Source organism: Temnothorax longispinosus, chromosome 7 (genome assembly GCF_030848805.1).
Source record: "Temnothorax longispinosus isolate EJ_2023e chromosome 7, Tlon_JGU_v1, whole genome shotgun sequence".
NCBI lineage: Eukaryota > Metazoa > Arthropoda > Insecta > Hymenoptera > Formicidae > Temnothorax > Temnothorax longispinosus.
The window spans coordinates 2,469,539-2,492,306 of NC_092364.1; the positions used below are offsets into that span (position 1 = coordinate 2,469,539).

General features: G+C 36.0%; 2 protein-coding genes across 7 annotated transcripts in view; one reads left to right on the plus strand and one right to left on the minus strand.

Annotated features, from left to right (window-relative positions):
- Positions 1–22,768, minus strand: part of LOC139816163 (sodium channel protein 60E) — an 88,161-nt gene that overhangs the window by 57,161 nt on the left and 8,232 nt on the right. The window lies entirely within an intron of this gene.
- Positions 1–22,768, plus strand: part of Pyd (zonula occludens-like protein polychaetoid) — a 90,567-nt gene that overhangs the window by 22,407 nt on the left and 45,392 nt on the right. For 3 of the 4 annotated variants that reach the window (XM_071783539.1, XM_071783538.1, XM_071783541.1), the window contains one exon: positions 5,698–5,845. In XM_071783539.1, the coding sequence (XP_071639640.1) occupies positions 5,771–5,845 (75 nt within the window). In that variant the 5' untranslated portion in view covers positions 5,698–5,770. Of the gene's footprint in view, positions 1–4,501; positions 4,617–5,697; positions 5,846–22,768 lie in introns of those variants that run through there. The other variant, XM_071783540.1, reaches the window with a different exon arrangement.

Below are 22,768 nucleotides of genomic sequence, written 5' to 3' on the forward strand. Positions count from 1 at the left end.
GGTGACTTTTTGGCGCGACACCGAATCTCGCGATCGGAGTACATTATGCGCGCATACGTGACGCCATATATATGTATGTATATATTTCCCCTCGGTAAAATTCTCCCTCGGCAGTTAGGTCGCTCAACGTGAGGGAAAATAATAACCTCGGTGCACGCAGCTATGTGAGACTGAACGGCGGCTCGCGCATCGACCGGCGATGCAACCGCGTTCCATATACCTTCGCGATTTTTACCCGCGCCTGCTTTTCGCCCTCCTCAATCGAATCCATAACATAGTAACGGGCTCTTGTGCGAAATGTAAAATAAATGTAATAGCAGCTCTTGTGCGAAATGTAAAAAAAAATTACGGAAGTCTCACGGGATAAGATCTTCGACGTATGTACATATAAATGATAGCTCTTACAACTGGCATTCTTTAAGTATTTAATTAAATTTAAAAAAAAGAGTTTAGTTGGGGCATCTAGCAACAAATCCCAGTAGCGCCTTAGTGGTCAGTGGATCAGCACTATCAAAAATTTTTTAAACGTTTGTGAAAAAATAAAAACCACCTATAAAATTATATAATTTTAAATAATATAGATAAAGCTCGATAAAGTAAAAAGTGCATTCTATATATACAGTATTTATAAAGAGTCTCGTTTAATCATATTACAAAATATTTTATCGTGCGTATGCTCATGAATGAAAATTCACACGAAACTTGATGAGCATGCAACGTACGTGTTAACGAAAACTTTGGACAAGCATATACAAAGTATTCCGGACCTGTAATGTAAAAGAAGGGAAATGGAAACTTATCTTTCGCGTTTCGTTCGGTATGAACGAGCGTTTTTATTTGAGTGTTACACTGAGAAATAGCTTGTTGACGATGTTTTCACCGATATTTTGTCGAAACAGCACGTATTCGCCATTGTAAACGCTCATCGAGTTCTGTGCGCATTGCGTCGAATAAATTCTCGCCGAAACTTTCCATTCGGTCGTTATTACGACCGACAACTTTCGCGGCTTTGGCCAGGAAAGCAATAAGTTCGTTGTATTTACAATAAAACAACGATTCCGAGTAAATTTCATCATTTTCAAATCAACGAATCTGCGACGATGCAGAAAAATCGATATAGAATATCCACATAGGGGAATAAAACAATGATCAAGTTCGACGGAAGATTGCTAGCGAAATAATTCTCGACGGTATAGAAAATCACCTTCTACTTTTTACGCTCAGCGATTTGTCGAAGTTTAATCAACGTGAGATCTAGCTCTGTCCTTTTACAACGGTCTCGTTAAATCGCGCAAGAAATAAGATGAAGATAAAAGACGCGTTAAGATACGAAGACGTCGAATATAAAAAGTGCAAACACGCGATCGGATAATTTCCTCTATCGTAATTTCAAAGAATATTAGTTCGCAATGTTTTTAACTCACACCTCGCGTCGCACAAGCGCGACTCTCTTTGTGCAATCGACACATCACTTTGTATTCCATCGTGTTTCATCGAGTTTCTTGTTCTCAGACAAAACGGAAAATTTCGACGATACGTATGACGACGTGTGTATTTGCCGACACAACAAAATTGTCGCCGGAATCCGTACGATCGCGAGTAAAATGTTGAATCTCTCTACCCTTCGCGAGAGAAATGGAAAGACTTACCTTTAAATAATTGCACTTTCGATACATATTTGTATTCCCGAATGACTAAGAAAACAAAAAGTAAAGCTCTGAGTTGCGTTAACTCGTAATCGCAAGCGTGAATTCGTTTACGGAGGTCGCCGCTGAAATGAGGGGAAAATAACGCGTGGATTTATTTCGAAATGCGAAATTTCGGGATTTCGTGCAAAATACGCATTTACTTCTCTTAAGTATTCGGTATCGCGCGAAATAAATTTGCCCGCGGCGACGGGTTCAAGTCTCCTCCGTCCCGTTCGTCGCTGCTTAATGAGGCGACTCGTTTCGTGCGTGCAAACACTTTCCGTGTAATCGCAGTACATTTCTCGGGCCACCACGCTATCGATCTTCTCTCAGCGGTGCAACGTTACGTGAATTTAGATCGGCAGGTAGAACGCGGTAGAAATGCACGAGTACGGAATATGACGGTATATATCGAGCGCGGTTGAAGAGAGACGTTTTACGGGCGACTCGATACTTTACCGACAAGCGAATGTAATTTCTCGTATTTCGAGCGAAAGAAAAAGAAAACAGTTCTTCAGGTCAGATCTGTTTAAATTTATCGCAAATCGAAGAAGCAAGGTGGCATCTACATTTTCGCAATCGCCCGAAACGTCGTTAGAAACGATTGATCGAAGCGATGTATACACTCGTCGCCAGGAAAAAACATCATAAAATGCGAAATTATGCGCGAGCACAAGATCTAAAACTGGTAACGATACACTCGTAACGATATCATTCGATCGAGATGGAAGAAGCTCGAATAGAACCGAGATTCTCGGGTGATATCCGCGATTCAGTCGGGAGTTTCGTTTCGCGAGAAACATGAGAAGAAATTGCGAAGAAATCGCGTAAAAAGTCGCAGGAGTGAGCGGTGTACCTATTTGTTTTCTGAGATAAGGGTCGCGTACAACGATGCACTGCTCCAATGCTCCATTTATTATACTTTTACCGTATAAAATTAAAAGAAATTGAGGCAATGTATTATATACCGTAATTATTCTCTCTTTTTCAAGATTAAGATGTACGGAATGTATAATGAGTATCCAGTTACGGGTTACGGTATGATAAAATCGTCAGAATATTTTAAATTGTAAAGAAACTGGCTTTCGTAGGCGTAAAATTCTTCCGAACATTCTTTCCCTTGTAAATTAAACGTAATTTTATCGAATATACTTGCGGTGTTTTGTATTTGTAATTTTTGTTTTATATATCGCGTACGAATCGTTCGTCAATTTCATCATAGCCAAAAACGAAATTATCAACGTTCAATTGTTCATTAGTCACAATTAAATAAAATCGTTAATTTCCCCTTTTCTTTCTTGCTTAAATTTAAAAAATATACACACAGAAAAAAAAGTGTCAAATCAACACTCCATATGCTTGTATATACGCAAGAATATATAATCTTGAAATAAGATTATATTGCGTTGGTTCAACTATATAATTCTTCGTTTAACACTAATTTTCTTCGTTTAACGCAAATATAATCTTATTTCAAGATTACATATTCTTGCGTATATACAAGCATATCGAGTGTTGATTTGACACTTTTTTTTTCTGTGTATATATTAAAATATATAAGAAGCATCGGGAATCTCACAGTATATTGAAAACCGTAAAAATGTAAGCTTCAAGAAAGTTGATTTGTGCTCGCGTATAATTCCTTCTCAATAAATTCCGATAAACATTTCTCTCTCTCTTCGCGAATTAAACGTAATACCAAATGTCGAATGCACGTGTGCGCGTTTCTCACTTATCGTTACCGCGAGAATAATTATTCCCGCTTGTTAAACGCGCACGTACACAACGTATCGATAATACATTTCACACGTGCTCTTTCCCATTCGATAATATAATATAATTCGGTTTTAACATAAATTTTTTTATTAAGCGGTCTGATAGATCATGGCATTCTTTTCTTTGTAAACTTATTGAATTTTTGCAGTATCTTCAAAATTGAAGAAAATATAGTACACGAAAATGTGCTGTGACGTCATACCTTATATGCGAAATCTTTTGAAGGTGCCGTCATCAAAGAAACTTTAGCAAGCTATACTTTCTCAAATTTAGGATTTTTTTTTTAATTCAAAAAGTACTAAAAATCGGCTTAGATTCTCTACATTAATTATGGATACCGCTTAATAAAAAAAAAAATGTTAAAACCGAATTTCGAATTATTAAAAGTACTTACGCCACGTTGTTCCTCGAAGAGCGTCGTTCAGTCAACAAAGGAGGAAGAATGAATTAAAAAAACCTCTCGCTCCGAGCACGGGCCAATTCTCGGAACAGTTTGGCTCACCCCCTCGTTCACCCGCGCCATGCGGCCCAACGGTAATCGGAGAAGGACGAGAGACAAACAACCCCACCCCACCCCACCGACTCGCGACGCCCGCGACGGGGTTACACATAACATACACGCGGTCGGGTTGGAGCAGGTCGGAGACGTACTCGATGACTCGATCGCGCATTAGATAGACACTCACACACTCACGTCCCGCGATATATCTAGTCGCTTGCGTTCGATGCCCTCGGCGGCCGCGAATTCTCGAGTTCTCGACACACGCGACCAACCCTAATGCGACCATTACAGTGGCGACAGTGGCTCAGTGCTATTAACATTAACAATAAGATCGATCGTTTCCGATTCTTCTCTTCCGGAATCGCTGCTCTCGTCGACCGTGTCGCGTCTCGCTCGCGGCTCGCGCGCGACTTCACGCAGTTCACAGTTCACGCAAGGTAACAAGTGGTAGTGCCTCGCTCGCGCGCGACTTCACGCAAGTTCTTGGCGACACAAGCCGCGCACCGCCCGCACTTTGCTCGCGCACGATTTCACGCTGGTTCTTGCCGTTCTTGGTGTGTGACAAGTTGACAAGTGTACGGTACCTTTCTAATCCTGTCGGTTGATCGTTTCCGTCGACGTGGAAATCGGCGAGTCGATCACAAATGCAGGTTAGTAGGAGCTTCCCTTTTGCCTTCTCGCGACAAGATTCGATAGATCCGCGAGCTCGGAAGGTACGTGTCTTTCACCTTCTTTTCAAAGCGCGATGACGACGGCTTTTCGCGCCGCGATAAAAGAGAGCTTCGCTCGTTTATTTGCCGAGTGCCTCGTGGAGCTCGTGACGTTTCCGCGTCTCTCGTCAACCGACGTTCCACCACATTTTTCTCGCCCTGCCTGCTGACGTAAATCGCGTAACATCGCGCGCGGCTGGAAGATCGATGGCGCGGGTTGAGAGACGAGAGATGCGTTCCGCGGGAAACACACTCGCGCGGAACAATGGCCGTAAAGGAACCGCGAGCGAGACGGAGTTGAACCTGCCGTGCGAATTCACTTCGCGTGGCACCTGATACTTGGAAAAAAAGAAAAAGAAAGGAACGTTCTACGTGTAATTCAAAGTTTCGGAATTTTCGCGCGTTACTTCCCTTTTGGTTTAACAGCAATTTCGGTAAACGAGAAGCGAAGTTTATTTCATTGCGAGAGCTCGCCTCACGCGACTCCGAGTATTTAACACGTTGACTGCTAATTCTACGAGTTAACTCCGCATTGTTGCAATCTATACAGATTAGACGCCAGTTTGTATCTTTTGGACGAGGAAGTAAAAATTTTATTGTCAGTTTTGACGAATAAATATAATTAATCAATTTAATTTATATAACTTATGAAGAATAAATATAAAAATATAATTAAATAGCATATTAGGATAATACGCTGGTATAAAAATGGCACTGGGACAAAGTTAGCTAATCGTGCAGTGGCAATCAGCATTATTTTTTTTATATGGTTTATTTTGTTTACTGTATATATTTTTTTAAAGACCAGCGCACTTTGAGTCTCTCAAGACTCGAGAACGAAATCAGCTTGGCGGTCAGAGTGTTAAAGAATAAAATTTAATATGCAATCCACGCGTTGCTTCCCTTTATTTTAAATTCCCATGAACGAATTTGATTATTTGCTGGCGATCTATTTTTTTTTTTTTAATTATTCGTACGATTATTACGTGTGCCACTATATACGATTGTTCTTCTGCTATAGAAATCTCGACTGATGAACACCTGCAGCTTGCACCAATGCTACATTAACTACACGACGAGTCGTTCGCACGACGATGAAATCAAGTACGGAACGGACGTCCGTAGGATTGACGACGAGACCAGTAACGAGACGACGCTGCTCGCCGGAGGTAAGTGCCAATTCGGTTAATTAGAAACGGCGGAGGAGCCTCGCGGCTTCTTCTTCCCCAGGAGCGTTCGCCGGAAACTGAATTCGCGCCCGAGATTCCCCGAGAGTGAAATCGCGACGCTTTGAACGACCACGCGGCGCGTTTTTCCTCGCCTCGAAAGATCGAGCGGCCGTATAAGTGGGATATTTGTTTCTTTTTTTTTTTTACCCTCCTCATCGACAGCTGCCCGTTGACGAGCTCACAATACCCGGGCTCTTGGGAATGGCGCGCGTCGCCGCGCCGCGCCGCCGGCGAACAACACGCACGCAATAATTGGAGAAACGTGTCAAAAGTTGCGCCGACACGCTTCACGCGAGTGTAACATGCGATTCTTTGATATTGCTTCGCGACCGCCACCGGCGAACTGCCACTTCGCTCCGCTCCGCTACGCTTTGACGTCTAAATAACGCGTGGAAAATATCCGCGGTATCTTCGACGCGCGACGTGCGCAACGATAAACGTCGATGGCACGTACCTATATCGCGTAAAAATTTCAAGCAGACGCGTGTAACGTTTGCTGATTTTTGACGATAATTCGTGGTAGCCGGAAGCGGAGGCGTTTTTATACAGATACCGACGTAATATCGCTAGAACGATGTAGGACGAGTGTCCCGCGCGATTAAGCACATATATTTTTATTTTCACAAGCACATATTTTATTCCGTCCCCAAAGACACCGAGCAGCGATGTTTGTCCGAGTTTCGAGAGCGCAAAATATTATCGCGATAAAAATAACTGTTTTTATTCCGATATTGCTTTTTAATTGACTCTTTGTGCATATTCGCGCGGAATATTACTCATGCGTTATATTATGCATCTTTACTAAAATTAAATCGCCGCAAATGTACTAACAAGTGGAGTATTTTATTTTTATGTTTTATTCGCACGCAATATTAACTCGAAATTCATTTTATTATTCATATCTTATGGTATCTTATGATGCTGTACCGCAGTGCAGATGAAAGAGATATCCTGTTAGAAATTAAATTTCGAACGCGGAAATTATGTTTTACCGCTTATTGTAAAATATATATGCAGTTGAATAACGTAACGCTTTGCGTATAATTCTCTTTGTCGTTTGCTTTACAGTCCGCATTGCCCCGCGAAGGACTATCAAAACTCTGGGAATAATAAAAAATGTTTCTTCACGTGAAAAATTCTTCCCTTTCATTTAGTCGTAAATAACGCGGAAACTTTTATAAACCGGACACAGTTACGTTCCGCGGAGCAAAGGTGAATTAAATTTTGCGATTTTTCGCGCGAAGTTACTTATGTATGAATAAAAAGCGGAGGATATTGCTTCCGTTTACTTATGATACCTATATATTTCTCATCTTCTCATTGGTTGACATGTTTATTAAAATACTTGTTTGAAGAAGAATATGAGTTTTCCAACGAGTTTCAACGAAATCAGTTTATAGATATCAGTGGTTCGATACATGAGTATATTCCTACAAATATTGGATGATAATGACCATCATCGCGTACAGTATTATTATATATAAATAACAAATTAAATAACAAACAATTTTAATGTAAACGTGGAAAATATTAACAGATAAACAGAAATAATTTACGGTCTCGTATCAATATTTCGATGTTTTTTAGCTAACTTGAAAATTACGAAAACGTTATGGGTTGTGCACTTACGAACGTGAAGCCGGAATGTACATACATGCACATATTTTCGAACAGCGCAAAACAAAACAAAGATGTAATAATTATCATGCTGGGAGCTGGATACGACATTAGCGTCCAAAGTAGAAAAACGCGTCGGGAAGTAGCCGGGGATAAAAAAACAAGCGCTTTGTTTAAGCTCTCTTCCTAGATTTTCCATTTACGTACGTCGCACGTGTGGTAAAATGCTGACCTACTCGTGAGCTCGGTCCTGACACTAATTAATACCATGGACCGCCACAGGCTCGTATACGTACGCAAAAGCAAAATAGGAAAAAGTACAGGAATTGTACGGGGTATAATTCATCGAGCAAATTTATTTCGTGAACGTGGACGTGACATCCGTAATTGTTACGATACATTCGACGTTGGACATTCGCCTTTGCACGTGAAAATTGGTTGCAAAAAATGAGAGAGAATTTTGTTAAAAGAATAGAGAACGGGAGGTCAATCGCGATATGCATACATATAATGTATGGAACGTGTAAAGTACATAGGTAAAGATATTTGGCGATTTTTAAATTATAACGTGAATATAAGAAACAGTAATGATTAATATTAAATTATAAAGAAGAGAAAAACTAATCGGTTTTATAAAATGTCATCTGATTGATTTTGAGCATATTTACCATAAAAATTAATACAGATTTTTATAATATAAATATACATAACTTTTATAATATAATACGTTGTAATTTTAAAATTCTAATTATAACAATTTCTATTTTATATATATTTCGTTAAGAATATGACACGCGTTGCGCATAGTAAGCGCGTGTAATGGATTGTAGATTTTATAAAATTTTCATAAACACGCAATTATATACCGTCTTTATTAAATTTATTTTAATGGAACAGAATAAAATGACTTTACTGAGTATCATAAAGAAAGTATTTTATCAAATGCAGTAAAAAATTGAATTTAAGGTACTAGGAAATTGATCGTCTCGAGATGACATTTTCATAAAACTGACATTTTTATAAAAACTGACATTTTCATAAAGTATCCTTAATTCAGAAATAACGTCCAATTTAAAGCTCCGATTTCAAACTTTACATTAAAATTTTTTTTTAGCATAATTACAAGAATATAATTTTTTTTTATAATGCATGCATTATAGTTATATGATTGTAATAAATGGCGCATTGTTGAAACTACATTTGGCGATCAAATATGGCAATCGATAATGCCACGCTTCAGAAGTTAAAACTTCTCAATAAATAGGTTAAAATAAAAATATGAACGCTTTAAAATGGAATGTGCAATATATAATGATGACAACGTATGTATTCGTGTCATGTCCGTTATTTATGCTCGTCGGTTATAGCCATTAGCATTTCAATCTTTCAAGCTGTAACACGGACTCGTATGTCCGATTACAAGACGATATTAACTACTGCGCGCGTGGGCGACGCGAACGTCTATTTTTCCACTGCGCAGCAGTATAACGGCATTATCGGTCATAACATGAATCTTGACTAAGAAAACTACATATTCAGGCAGATGCTGCATAAAAGTCGTCCGCAAATACGTTTGTATATCAATGCCGCGAAAGCATACACCAGTGAAAATCGAAGATCCTCGTCCACGTTCATGTGTAATCCCGTGGCACGTGAAATGGCTTAGGTCGTGGAATAGCAGCAGCGTTGCGTCACGTATAGATGCCGATAGAAGCGGTCGCTTTGTGTTGCGACAAAATGATTAAAGCTGGCATTATAAACATTGTTCATTGCGGTTCAATGCAGCACATGCGATATAAATGCATACACAAATAACTTTTTTTTCCCTTGCATTTTTAATAAGAAGTAAAAGCGCCACTTTCGACTTTGCTCGATGAAAGCTTAATCTCATCTAGGTTTATCGATTGTTTATTCATTGACCGTTAATTAACATTCTTAATTTATGTAGCGCACTTTTCCGCAAGCTATAACAACTGTTAGTTGTCAACTTTTACGTCAAAAGTACCTCAGGTAAAGAACTTTCGACGTTCACACATTTATTAATTAATCAACCATTTCTTGACTTCTTGTCTTTAAGTTACTATAACATGTATTTGATACAGCTAGAAGGCTGACAGCTTTACACACGTTACATATTCGTGACAATGTGAGAGTTCTTTTGTTACCATAATCTATCAAACTTGCGAGAAAATCTAAGTGGATCGATTCATTGCAGTAGCGCTTATATCACAATTATGAGCTCAAAATCAACCAGATAATATTTTGCAATTGAAATCATTTAATTATATAAACTTTGACATTTCAAATCATTGGATTTCTACAATTTTTTATTATCTTAATATGGTTTGCGCGTTACAAATCCTGCAAGAGAGATATTATTAAAAAATTAATTAAACATTATTAATTTTAAAAATTTAATAAAAAAAAGTATCAATCAGTATTTTATAAGTAGGTGGTCAATAATATAATTGGAAGGAGTTTTGAGTTTTCCGAAAAACAACCCGCATTGCGCACGCGAGAGAGAAAGAGAGAGATGTTATTTTCTCTCTGGATATTCTCCATTTATCTTATATTTACATACAAGTCTCATACATGTTATGAAACCATGCATCGTGGAAGCTTACCAAACTTGTCTAGCAATTGTTGTAACTCTCGCAAGTAGATCCTAACATGTTACTACACTCCAAAGCCACACACTAAGCCATGTCATCGTTTTGAGGATTCTATATGTATATCAAATATCTCCTAGCTTCCCTAGCTTGAATTTATCTTTTGTTTACCTTTATCATTTGTCCAGTTTTATCACACACGTATCTCGAATCAAATGAGAGAAGGAAAACAGATGCGAGTTTTTAATTAAAATAGTATAATTGAATGCAAGCATATCGTCAATCCTACACTTGATTGTACAATTGCACGTATTGTTCGCTGAATTGCAAATTATAAAATCATGACCGATCCTAATCTTGCTCTCGTAATCTCAATAGAGTATACCCTGAACTTTTAGATTGCATCGTACGGACGAATCTTGCCCAATTCTTTACTTAAAATCGCGGATAGTATACTTTGATGCAATGTACTATAATTCAGAATATCGATATCCGCGCCATTCCGGGAAATCAGATGATTGAGATCACATTTGAAATTACATTTGAGATTGTCCGGATTCCCTTGGTCTTTCGTGACGTTGAAAATTCTCTTGGCGGAAAACTGGTCCGGAAGAAAGAAGCACCCGTGCGATATGAATTTATTAAAGGTCGCGCTTTCTTATTCTTCCGGCACAAATATCCAATGTCTTTCGTTGCGGGTCAACCCGATAGACGAACCCATCGGTTTAGTTCGAAAGGAATTTATGCTGAAGTCATAAGGAAATGACGCGATATTGGTCCATGGCAAGATAATAAAAAGATATGTTTCGTAAACCTTCGCGTAAAAATTTATTTGCTGAAATATGCATCGTACATAGGATATATCATTAATTTTTCGGGATTCTTGGAAAAAAAATAATTATTTGTTACAATTACTTATATTACTTATGTATACTTTACGATATTACTCATAATATAATCACGCTTAAATATATTAACAACATATAGCGACAGTGAACTTCCATTAAACAATTTATTGATATCATAAATAATTGCATTTATATACCCTTACGTGATACTGTTATTTCAATAACATTATTTCAATTGATAAACATTTTTATATCTTTGCACACCATCAGCGGAAATTGATAAATCAACTGACACAAGTCGATAAATAAAACGTTCATGTCGTGTTTCATGATGAAATTTTTCGATGTAGCATTAGTACAATGGAAAATTTGTTTTTAACACGTTGATTTAACATTTTAACAATAATTTTCACAATGAGTATTGAATATGAAACATTAAATTCAATTTTGTATACGTAAAATGCTGATTCGTAATTGGTGCCCATTCATTCGTAAATTTTAATAAACTTTGTCTTCTCATATTATAACGGATGATAAATAAACTTTGTGCAAAACACAAAATATTGTTAACAGTTTCGACGTCATTTTATCTTTTTGAGAATGTCGCGTTTTTGCGCAGAAATTTTTCGATTGTTTAATAGAGAATAAAACTTCGCGCAATACTACGATCGTGATCGACGTACAGATCAATTGGAAATTGGTAACTATCCCGCATAAAGTATCGATCTCATCAAAGTCGAAGTTAGAAACTTCGGCAAAGCGAGCGTCGATTTTAGCAAAAGTACGACGAAAACTTGTTCCTCCCTTATTTCAAATATATTCGACATTAGTTTCGTCGGTACACGGAATGCAAAAGTTCGCTGTCTCGAATATACAAAAGCATCAGAAACTTTATAACAAATCCTACCACCGCTTTGATTGCTCCGTGCGGCACTGAGGTTTCTAGATCTGGTTACGCGACGTCGACCACAAGCCACGTGCAAACTAACTGTTTGGACGGGGAAACGTGAAATTATATTTCAGTAGCCCCGACCATCTGTATTTTCACCTTCCTGTAAACATATTTCGAAGCCAATAGCGCTGTTATAATTATATATTGTATACAATATATAAATTGCATCTATGCACACGAGCCAATATTTTAAAAAATTTGACTTACCTACACTACTATGGTTTTTACCCCTCATAATTAGAGCGACAATATTAACTTGCATTAGCACGATATAATATGCTGTATAGGTATTTATAACGCTAAACATAAAATACTTCAAATATCTCTTTTAAAACAAATAAAACTTAGATACTCATTTATTAAATTTTTCGTTCCGATCGTTTGCGAAGAAAAATTTAATACAAATTACTACGTAATATTATTTATATAAAAAATAGTATAGGTATAAAAAGGTTACTTTGATTAAAGTTACAGATGTTGCAGATATCTTGACACGCGTTATCTCGAACAAAAAGATCGCTCGAAAAGATCCGTCTTTTGCCGATTAGTTTTTCTCTCTTTGGAGAATCTCGGGATTTGCTCGCCACGGAGTTATCTCCGGTGTGTCGTGTGCAAAATCTCGTCCGAAAGCAACACATCCTTCCTCAACGTTTTTCGCTACCCGGCGCGGATATATCGTTATAACGCTCCACCGTCTACATACGCGTACGCGCGAAACGGATCCCAGTTATCCCATTGTGAGGAGATTTCCAATAGACCTCGTCAGCGTTCCTTTCACACCAGACTTCACAACGGCTGCTTGCGTTCGGCTGTGTGCCGTGAGGCTACAATGTAACATCGTGAGACTGCGTTGATGTGTGCCGTCGAATCGTATCACGCGTTTACGCGACTCTCGGCGTCGCAATAGAAATTCCGCCGACCGGAGCGCGCCCGCGTTTCGTCGTACTATAAATAATGATTTAATTAAATCAGGTGCCATCGTTGATCGTCGCCGTGGCCTTCGGTTGTACGACGTTTGACGTGCATTCCGGAGTTCGCGGTGTTATTGCGACCGCGTCACGTCTGCAATGACGTACATAAACGATTTTACTTCTCTAACAAGTTTAGCGTACATTGCTTAAAAATATGTGTATCTAATTAATTAAAAACTAAAATTATTAATGCCAAAAGTATATCTTCTGTGATGTGACGTACACGTACATCAGTTTATGCAAAATATCATGAAATTATACTAGCCTCCATATTTAATTATGTATAAAATATGTAATATGTGAATCGAAATTCAGATGACAACCGATAATGAGAATCGAGTTTAACATATGCAGGAAAAGTATAATTCGTACTCTACTTCTATTGGCAAGATTTATTTCGGTTTTTTTTTTTTGGCAAACTCTTTAAATAAAGAATTTATCCTTGTACAACGACGATATGACTGTCGACGATAACACGCGAAATGGCTCGTATCGAATTAAGGCTATATATATTTTTTCCGGCATTGCCGGCATTTGCATTTCAAATAGAAAATTGTGGGACAAAAATAATGAACTCCGTAGGAAAACGGCATAAAACTTGACATTCTTAAGGAACATAAATTTCTCGTAGCGAATTGAAAAAATATAGCACATTATGCGTATATTGCCTTAGCAGTAAGTCTTTCGAGGCTTACTGTTAAAAGGGTATTCTGTAGCGATTGTGTTTATACGGACTTGTGAAACGACTTTTGTTCCATGCGAAAGATGTACGGAGTGGCGGACATAAAACCGGCCTCAAACGCAAGATACAATTGCAAGATACAGTTTGGGGCCGGTTTTATGAGTGCCACTCTACGTAGAATAAAGAGAAAGTCTTATCGTCCTGCCTTGAGATAAGAACATTTTATTGCGGTAGAATAAAACATTTGCTCGCAATATCGTTATTTGATTGCATATACATATAAAGTTAAACGATCGATAAGTGCCCAATAAAAGGAAATCGTCTTATCGCCGTGGCCCGATTGAAAATAATCTTTGAATCTAACGAAAAGGGAGAAAATATAGGCTGATCCGTATTTAGAACACGCCTGCAAGATTGCTGGTAGATATAAGCCGCCTCTAGTCGATCGATTCCGATGGTTGCCCATTTTACATTAGCGCCGCGACATCAGAAAAGCTCTTGTTTTTGAAAGGATCTAAATGGAAACGCGGGTCGCAAAAATATTTTATCACCGTAGATGTGTGTCAGAAAAATTAGATTTGTCTAATAATTTTTTATTTTGACTAGATTATATGAACTGTGTGGCGAAATAGATGTGGTTATTTATTCTTCGACAGTTTCTCGCTATATATATAACTTTATAAAATAATAAAGAACGAAAATATTATATTTAATTCTGAAACATTACAGTGTTTCATATTAATTCGTTATGCATATTTACTTGGAAAGCTGTAAGCTAAAAATTCTGCACAAACATTTTAGAAAGAGTGCATGGCTGTATGTTTTGTACAGCATGCAAATAACTAATTGGATTAGAGGGAGATGCGTATATTCTTTTATTCTCCGTAATAAAAATTTTTTAACAACGCGCAATGCAAGAAATGTATTTTTAAAATAATTTATGTTTTTAAATTTCTTTAATTAATTTTATTTATGAATCAAATCACATATAACCTTTTAAAAAAGACCATTAAAAAAGAAATTATTTTCTTGATATTTTTACATAAATTTATATTGTAATCTGTATGAGAAAAAATAAATAATATTTTTATATATACAGATATCTTCTTTTGATTGGAAGTATACAAAATGTAAAGAATGAAAACATTGAAAGAAATTAATTTAAATTAAACAGATCAGTTTTTACATACATATGTGTAGTTCATAAACCTTTTTTCTCGTTGATGACTTGAATCATATCAATTTACTTGAGAGTTTGTTTCCGGTACTGCAGCACCATCATCTATTTCGATTGAACTGCCCGGCCTAAATCATACGCCCTATTTGCTTAAATGCGTTATATTATCAATTGCAACTAGCGTCATAAAGTACGCTTCCGTGGTTGACGCAATTTAATCAGACCAGTGAGCCGCGCGTAGCCGTGCCATTCATCAATTCAAATAAGCTGCAATCAAAGTTGGTTGGACGATGCAGTGCCTGTCAGTTGTATTCGGCGCCGGCCGTGTGAGGTTCGTATAGCGCAGCAAGGGAAACGATAACAAGCCTCTCGCCGCGCTTCCATGTCAATGCGATTTTGCTCTATCTGGCATCGCGATTCGCGTATCTGCAAACTCAAAACGGAACGTCGTTTCGACCGCGATCGCGGAACCCCTTTCGATACAATTCAATCGTACCGAACCTAAAACTGCTGCATCCATGAATATCTGCGTAAACTCATCCCAGCAATTCTTCACTTCGAATAAAAAACCAATTTTTATTTTAAGATATTTAATTTAACGCTTAAATATTTTGTATATTTAATTCAATTTTTATTTTTTATGACTTTACATTCATTTATAAACTACAAAGAATGTAATGTAATTATAAGAATACAATTTATGTTTACAGAAATAATGTAGTTATTTTTGTATTTACATTTGTTTTCTTTCATTTAAATTAAAATTACATATAAATTAAAATTATATTTCCGTATTGTCATTTCGTTGTAATTTTTAATTTAAATTTTCGTTGTCTGCTACAGTTTTAGCTATTAAATCTGTATTATACGTCTTTCCCTATTTCTCAAGCTAATCGAGCGTTATATATCAAGTTTATCAAAATTAGAGTAAAACAGTTTCGAACGTTGCACAGTTTAATTGATCGAGCTTTAGATTCATAAATGTGTATCTTTTGTTTACAATAGTTTTTAAGTTTTACGAAGTTTCGCGCGATAAGACATATCTGATGCGTTAAACGATTTATTATTGCTTCGTGAGACCGAGTTAAATTGACCGTGTATTATGAAATAACTAACGGTGCTTGCAGTGCCTGCAATCATCGTCGATTGAAGTTAATTTCATTGGCGGACGGCATCGGAGGGAGAACTGGGACGATGGCTTCATGGCCATCTCGATTTTTTTATTGCACGAACATGTCGAACTTTTTATTGGGAATCGCGCGTATCCGAACACGAAGCGGAGCGCTTTTCGCGTTTTCGTCCAATTGCCCGTGCAAGAAATAATAATTTCTTCTCGAAAACCAATTACGATCGATTAATGTAACGTTGTCTGTTATGTTTACGATGGCCCGATTACAGACAACAACGTAGCACTAACGATGCCACGAGATAATGCATTGTGCTATATATCGAGCCGCGCTGCTATGCATATTAACATCCGACTGGCAATGTCTCGATAAACTAAACAGGACGCACTTCAAACGCGCCCACTCTAAATCGCCGCGCACAAAAGTATTACTAATAAATTTATTCTGCAATCGAAATTAAAGGCAATTACAGGCAATTTAATTTCTATTCGTATAATCGGTATCGAATGTAATTACTTTTATTATAATTAAAATAGAAACAATTGGATTATTTCACTCGCTTCTGCATTTTATTTTGCTGCTTCGTGATTATCTTACTAAGACATTCTAATCTACATTTGTGGAAGCTTTCGGTTTGTGGGACGATTTTCCATTGTCATAAAACGGAGCGCGGAGTGAATAAAGATACAAATATTCGAATGGCGGGCTACTTATGAAGCTCGTTTCCACCATTTACGACCTGTATTGTGTCACTTCGTGCAGAAATACGGAAATTTTACAACGAAAAAGCTCGAGAATGCATTCATGATCGTATCTATAAATAACATTCCATAAAATAAAGTATTCGAATCGCATGCTATCCCGTTCTTCTCTTAAGAAACACATTCAAGTCGTGTTCGAATGGTAAAGAATCTCACCATTTGCGAAGCAATAACAAGAGCAATAATCAAAAACATAAAGAAATTACGACCGTAAAGCTATATTGCTGGCTTCCCTCATAATTCGCGATATACTTCCGACATGCCGACAGCCTAATGGCTGAATAATGAGAGGCTATTACGAATACTGCGTGAAGAAGCAGTCTGCAGTTCGCGGATTTAATGCGGGCGTAATAGTAAATGCTAAAAGCTAGAAATCGAATATCGTGTACATTCTAAACTATTTTTTATTGTTCATTAATGAGAAAAAAAATTGTTTTGAAATCTGTCTTTCGACAATGTTTATTGAAAATTATTGTATTAATTGAAATGATTAGAATAACTATAAACGGATATTTAGAAATTTTATAAAATGCGATAGTATAAAAATTGATTAGTCAAGTAAACTTTTGATTGCTTAGCATAAAAGCTGAATATTAAGCAGCTTAATATTTCTCGCTTTCTTTTCTCATTATGGTGAATTTACAATTAGCGTTCATAAGAATTCTTGGTTGGTTAGCACGCGGTGAAGACAGAAGGTTCTCGCGGAGGGAAAAATTGTTGAAAGGCCAGAGGTGAAGAAATCTTGGATTTTGAAAGCGAGTTAATACAAACTCGTATAATTTTCGTCATTTCAATTTACGTCATAATCTCAAGCTATTTATAATACCGCGCCAAAAGATAGCGAGAACTATAACACAGTATACGTTGGATCTCATTCGTAACGAATTATCGTCATATCTCGATCTTCCGGCAGAGTACAGGTTTTTATTCCCCTTCTGTTATTTTCTTTTTCCGCATTTTCCTTCGCAGAAGCTACATCGCGATAAATTTCTCACGCAGCGCGCAGCCGTGCTCGGTCAGCGTCTGTTCAATATTTGTGTTGCTACTGATTTTGTTTGGAGTCATAACATTTGGCTGGTATGACGATCGTGAGCCCAATATTGAATCATTTCATATGCCATATTTAGATGAAGCAACTATAATCGAAGATATACCGCTTGCAATAGAACGGCGTATTTTTTAGACGAGAAATATACTTTATTGTTAGCAAGATCAATGACATTTCCATTAATTATTTCTTAACCTTCGAGAATAAGTTTATTTTCATGGATCTCTTTAATCTAATGATGCAAAACAGAAAAAAAATTCTTTTAATTTGGCAATCGGAAATAAAGGTCCATATAAAATGTTTAAAAGATGCTAATGTATTAATCTTTATTATAGATTTGTTGATAATAAATGGAAATAACGTGTCTTTGCGGAAGCTAAGATATTAATCTGATATCTTATTCGTTTTCCTTTCCTTTCTTTTATAAGAGTATCATTTAAATATTTAAATCCGCGGACAATTATTATGTTATTGTATTTTATCATATTAATTACAAATGTATAAATCGAGAGTTATAGCTGACTGCGATAATATTAAATCTTGCACTCTACAATTTACAGTTTAACATAATTGACAGATTTAATCTGATGGATACTACTGCTCACGGGATGATTAATGCCACTCAAAAATGATCGACGTTTCTTCCGCTCATTGACGTTCGCTAGTGTTATTATTTATGGCGTTATTAGTCACGTAATTTAACTGCAATCCTTCATTTCCCGAACAACTTAATTAATGCACAACAAATCATAAATACATTACAGTGAGAATACGATCGATTCAGTAATTCAGAGAATTTCTCAATATCTCTCTTAATATATCTCTATAAAGATGGAGAACATGCGTTATAATCACTTATTTTCCTCGATATTTGCTTTTTTAAATCAAATTCGATTACAAAAATAAATTTATCGCTTTTATCATATTAGTTTTTATGCTTTGCAAATTACTTTCGATCGTCGAATCTTTTCCACGTTATTTCACAATAGGATAATGAAGATTACGAGGAGAGGAAATAATAGATTGTGCCCGAGTGGTCGAATAATTCGATTTTCGGAGTTTACAGCAATATTTTAAACGCCATTTTACACGAGAACTATTCCTTACAGCCTCTTCTGTTATCGCGTCGGCGTGGTGAATTATACGTTCCGAAGAGAGAAAAACAGGCGGAGAGAGAAGAAAGAAAAAGGAACAAAAGAATGAATGGAAGTTTCTGTTCTTGCCATATTCCTCCTTTTTGTTTTTCACGGAGAAAGGAAAAGAGTCTATGCTTTTTCGTATGCTCCTTCTCCTTATTTTCCTTTTTCTTACTAACCCATCTTAAATATTCACGTTTGAACTTATCTCGGATGAATTTATTTCAGGTAGAAATCATGTAATGCTAGCCATTTGAAAATATCTCTTAATTAGAAAAATTTTTGCAAAAATCTCTTGTTTTAGAACATTTGTTTTAAAATTTTATTTCATTGCATATACATATAATCAAATTTTAATATAATCTTTTCGATAAAGTTTACTAAAATACGTGATTTTAAAACTTAAAAAATGCAGGAAAGTAGTATGCAATCATTAAATAAAGAAAAAATACGTTTAATCGTATCTAATATCTTATAGGTTTATTTATATAAGAAATTTTCAGAAATAGTGAAATGATAGAAATACGACATACATTCACAGCGAAATTATGTTAACACTACAATGTTCCTTCTGAATTGTAGATCGCGATTGAAAATTTAAAGGCACCTTACGTGTTAAATTTCTAAATACGAAAATGCAGTGCAAAAGTTTCTTCTTTATTTAATTTTTTAATGAACTTTGCTGCAATTATCAACTGCTGTTATCACATGTAATTTATAATAAAGTACGTGGACTGTATGAATATAAATCATACTGTAGACAGCTATGAGGTTATAATGGCTTCATTCTACATTATATTCTTCCGCAGTTGTCAACTCGAAGAAACTTAGCAGACGGGTGTTGCTCATAAAATTAATAGCGGCAAATCGAAGAAACTTTCCTTCCATGCATCATAGAGAACACCGAGTTAGAAACGCGAGCGCACAATATTTTTATGAAGATTCATTATTAATATTGTTTTATGACTTGATAAAAGATATATCACTCCGCTATACTCACAGTATGTATCCGAGTGTCTCGTTACTCTAACAACATAACAGAAAACAACAATCTAACAACAAGCATCAAACATAGATTTTCATCCATCGTAGAAAAGTTTCGTGCCATTTGAAAATATAAGAAATAATCTCAAGTCACAGAATTTCGATATGTTACAACGGGTACCCATTTTTATAAGATTTAATTGCCGAAATGTTTACAGCTATATTATACATATAATAAATTAAAATTCAGACAAGGATCTTTGATAATATTTTTTATCAAAATTATGATCTTGATATAACAGTCTGGTCTTCTGTAATATTTTGAGCAAATATTCTACATATTATGAACAAATTCTCAAAAAGTGTATTATAATTAAACAAGCAAATAATCTACTCTCTTATAGAAATAGAAAGAGAGAAAAGGAGAGAAATATTTCTGTTTAATCTATTAGCTTCGTTAATAACTATGCTTAAAACACAAATTCTAGTAGATTGTTAATAAACAATATTTTTAGACTGACATCAATAATAATTATGAGAAGTACCATTCATGCGCGATGGTCGCGTACGGGAAATGCCACGAAATTACAACTTTGTTTTATCACGTTAACCGCATATTTCTATGACACACTTTTCCGTGGCATGTGGATAAGTTATCGATAGTTTGTATCGCGTGCAGATGCCGCGCTAGTGATATAAATTCCGCTATACTAATTCTGTGCATCATCGGTGACGCATTTTGCAGCGAAAATGTCGAACTTCTTTACAGTCGCGTCGCGTCGCTGCGCTGCGCTAAGCGCTTAAATGTCTTCGGGAGTGCTATTTATCGATTTCTGAAAGATGGAACGCGATGATGGTATAAATTATGCATGAAATAATAGTGCGCGCGAATCTATCGCTGTCGTAATTCGTTTTGCGCTATAAAAGTTATAAAAAGTGCCCCCCTTTTCGCGACATGTTGATGAATTTAAAGTTCGTGAGATCCTTTTCTGTTTTTAGTATTAAATATTTTTAGTAATAAGACCATCTCGTATTGGTCTCTTTTTGCCAAAAAGTTACTTTTACTTACGTAAAATTAACTGACACGGTCTTTCTGAAATTTAATTTGCGAGTGCTTATTGATTTACACCGTTAAATATATTTTTATAATTTAAAATTCGCTGAAAATTCTCGCTGAAGAAGTTCGTCGAAAAATTCGTTATTAAACTGATAAACATATTATGCCATATAGGAATTTGCGGAAATAATCCAATAAAATGAACCAGTAATATTATTATATATAAAAATAATTTTTATATATAATCTTTAAATAATAATTTATGATATTATGACAAAGTAGGTTTTGTAATATAATGGAGAATGTTTTTAAGTAGAAATAAAAAGAATTAAAATGCCTTAGATATGGATCTGTTGCAATATGACGTTATCGGTCGATGTAATAATGTAGTGTTCAAAGAATAAAATAATAACCCTTCCCATTTTTCCAAGGCAATGATATTTGGAGCTCGCTCATACACGGCGAGCCGCAGCCAAATGTCAGGTGTCATGAACAGTTAACTGCGATGTAAAACAAAGTTCATACTGCGGCCGATTAATTTTAATTTAAACGGAAATGCGGCCTACTTTAATTGTCCGGCGAGTTGACCTGGCGGTATTCATTTCGCGGATTGTTACGTCTGGAAATATATCGGCTCTGAGCCCAAGAATATCTGTGACAAAGATAAATATGGCTAAAGCGATTGGATCTAACATTAACGGAAATATGATGAACGATAGTTTATCGCTGGAGAAAGAAATTACCCGAAGCGTGTTTAACTTTATCGTGGTTCAGCCAGATTAAAGAGATTTCTATCGGTTCTCTTTAGCATGCCATAAAATTCTATTGATTTTCACCGGGAAATTATTACAGTGAAATAAATATGATGCCGCTGTAACGTACATTAAATTAAGTAAGTTTAAATTAATTGCTATAAAGCCATCCTAAAATTTATCCACGTTTATTATTGATTGGAAATCAAGTAAATAATTATAGTAAACGAAAGTAATTTATAGCAACAGGTCCAAATTAATTTTATTCTTAATTATAGATTAATTAATCGAAAATTTAATAATTAATGCTCTTGACCTGATATTTTTAATGTATCAACTGTTGAAACACAAAAAAAATGTAAAGAAAAAGAATAAAATTCCAGATATAGGAAAAAATTCGATGTTGTTCTCAAAGTCAATTTATTCAGTCATTTTTTTATTGTGAATGAAGGCTTATCTATTATATTTAGTATTTAATCTAAATCTGCCTCTAGTATTACTATTTAATTATAAATAACTATAAACTGTTAATTTGAAAAATCTTTTAAGTCGCAAATAAAACAATTATGTATAAGAATGTGATATTAAAGCACTTCGAATTTTTGCTTAGTTAGTAAGTTGATAAGCTCTTTTCAGTTTCTATCAACGAACGCTTCGGTTAATGAACGACTCCGAGTTTTCTTATCGTTCGCTAGGATCGGCATGTTTCCCTTTCGTATACGGCACGTTTTTGAAAAGGGGGATGGAGAGGAACAAGTAAAATGACCGAATCACTTTCCTCGCAACAATATCGTTATGGGACTTGTACGAATTTCTCTGCCGCTTAAGGTGAGGTTACTCCAAAGGGCTCGCGTGATCACGTGTCTCGTGGAAATTAAATGTAGCGACGGGGAAAACGGACGACGGGTATCGTAGCTTTCGTAGGTTTGAACGACCTTGATGTTTTACTTATCATCGATATTTTACGCAGCTCTGCGTCGCGGGATATCTCGCTTGGTGTACAACATTCGATATACTAATTCGATTCCGAGCTCTACGGTCATTAATATGTTAAAATTGACGGTGTATAAACGAAAAAAATCACTTCTTTATAAAAGAAATCTTTTAATATTTAAATTTATATACAAATGTAGATTTAAATT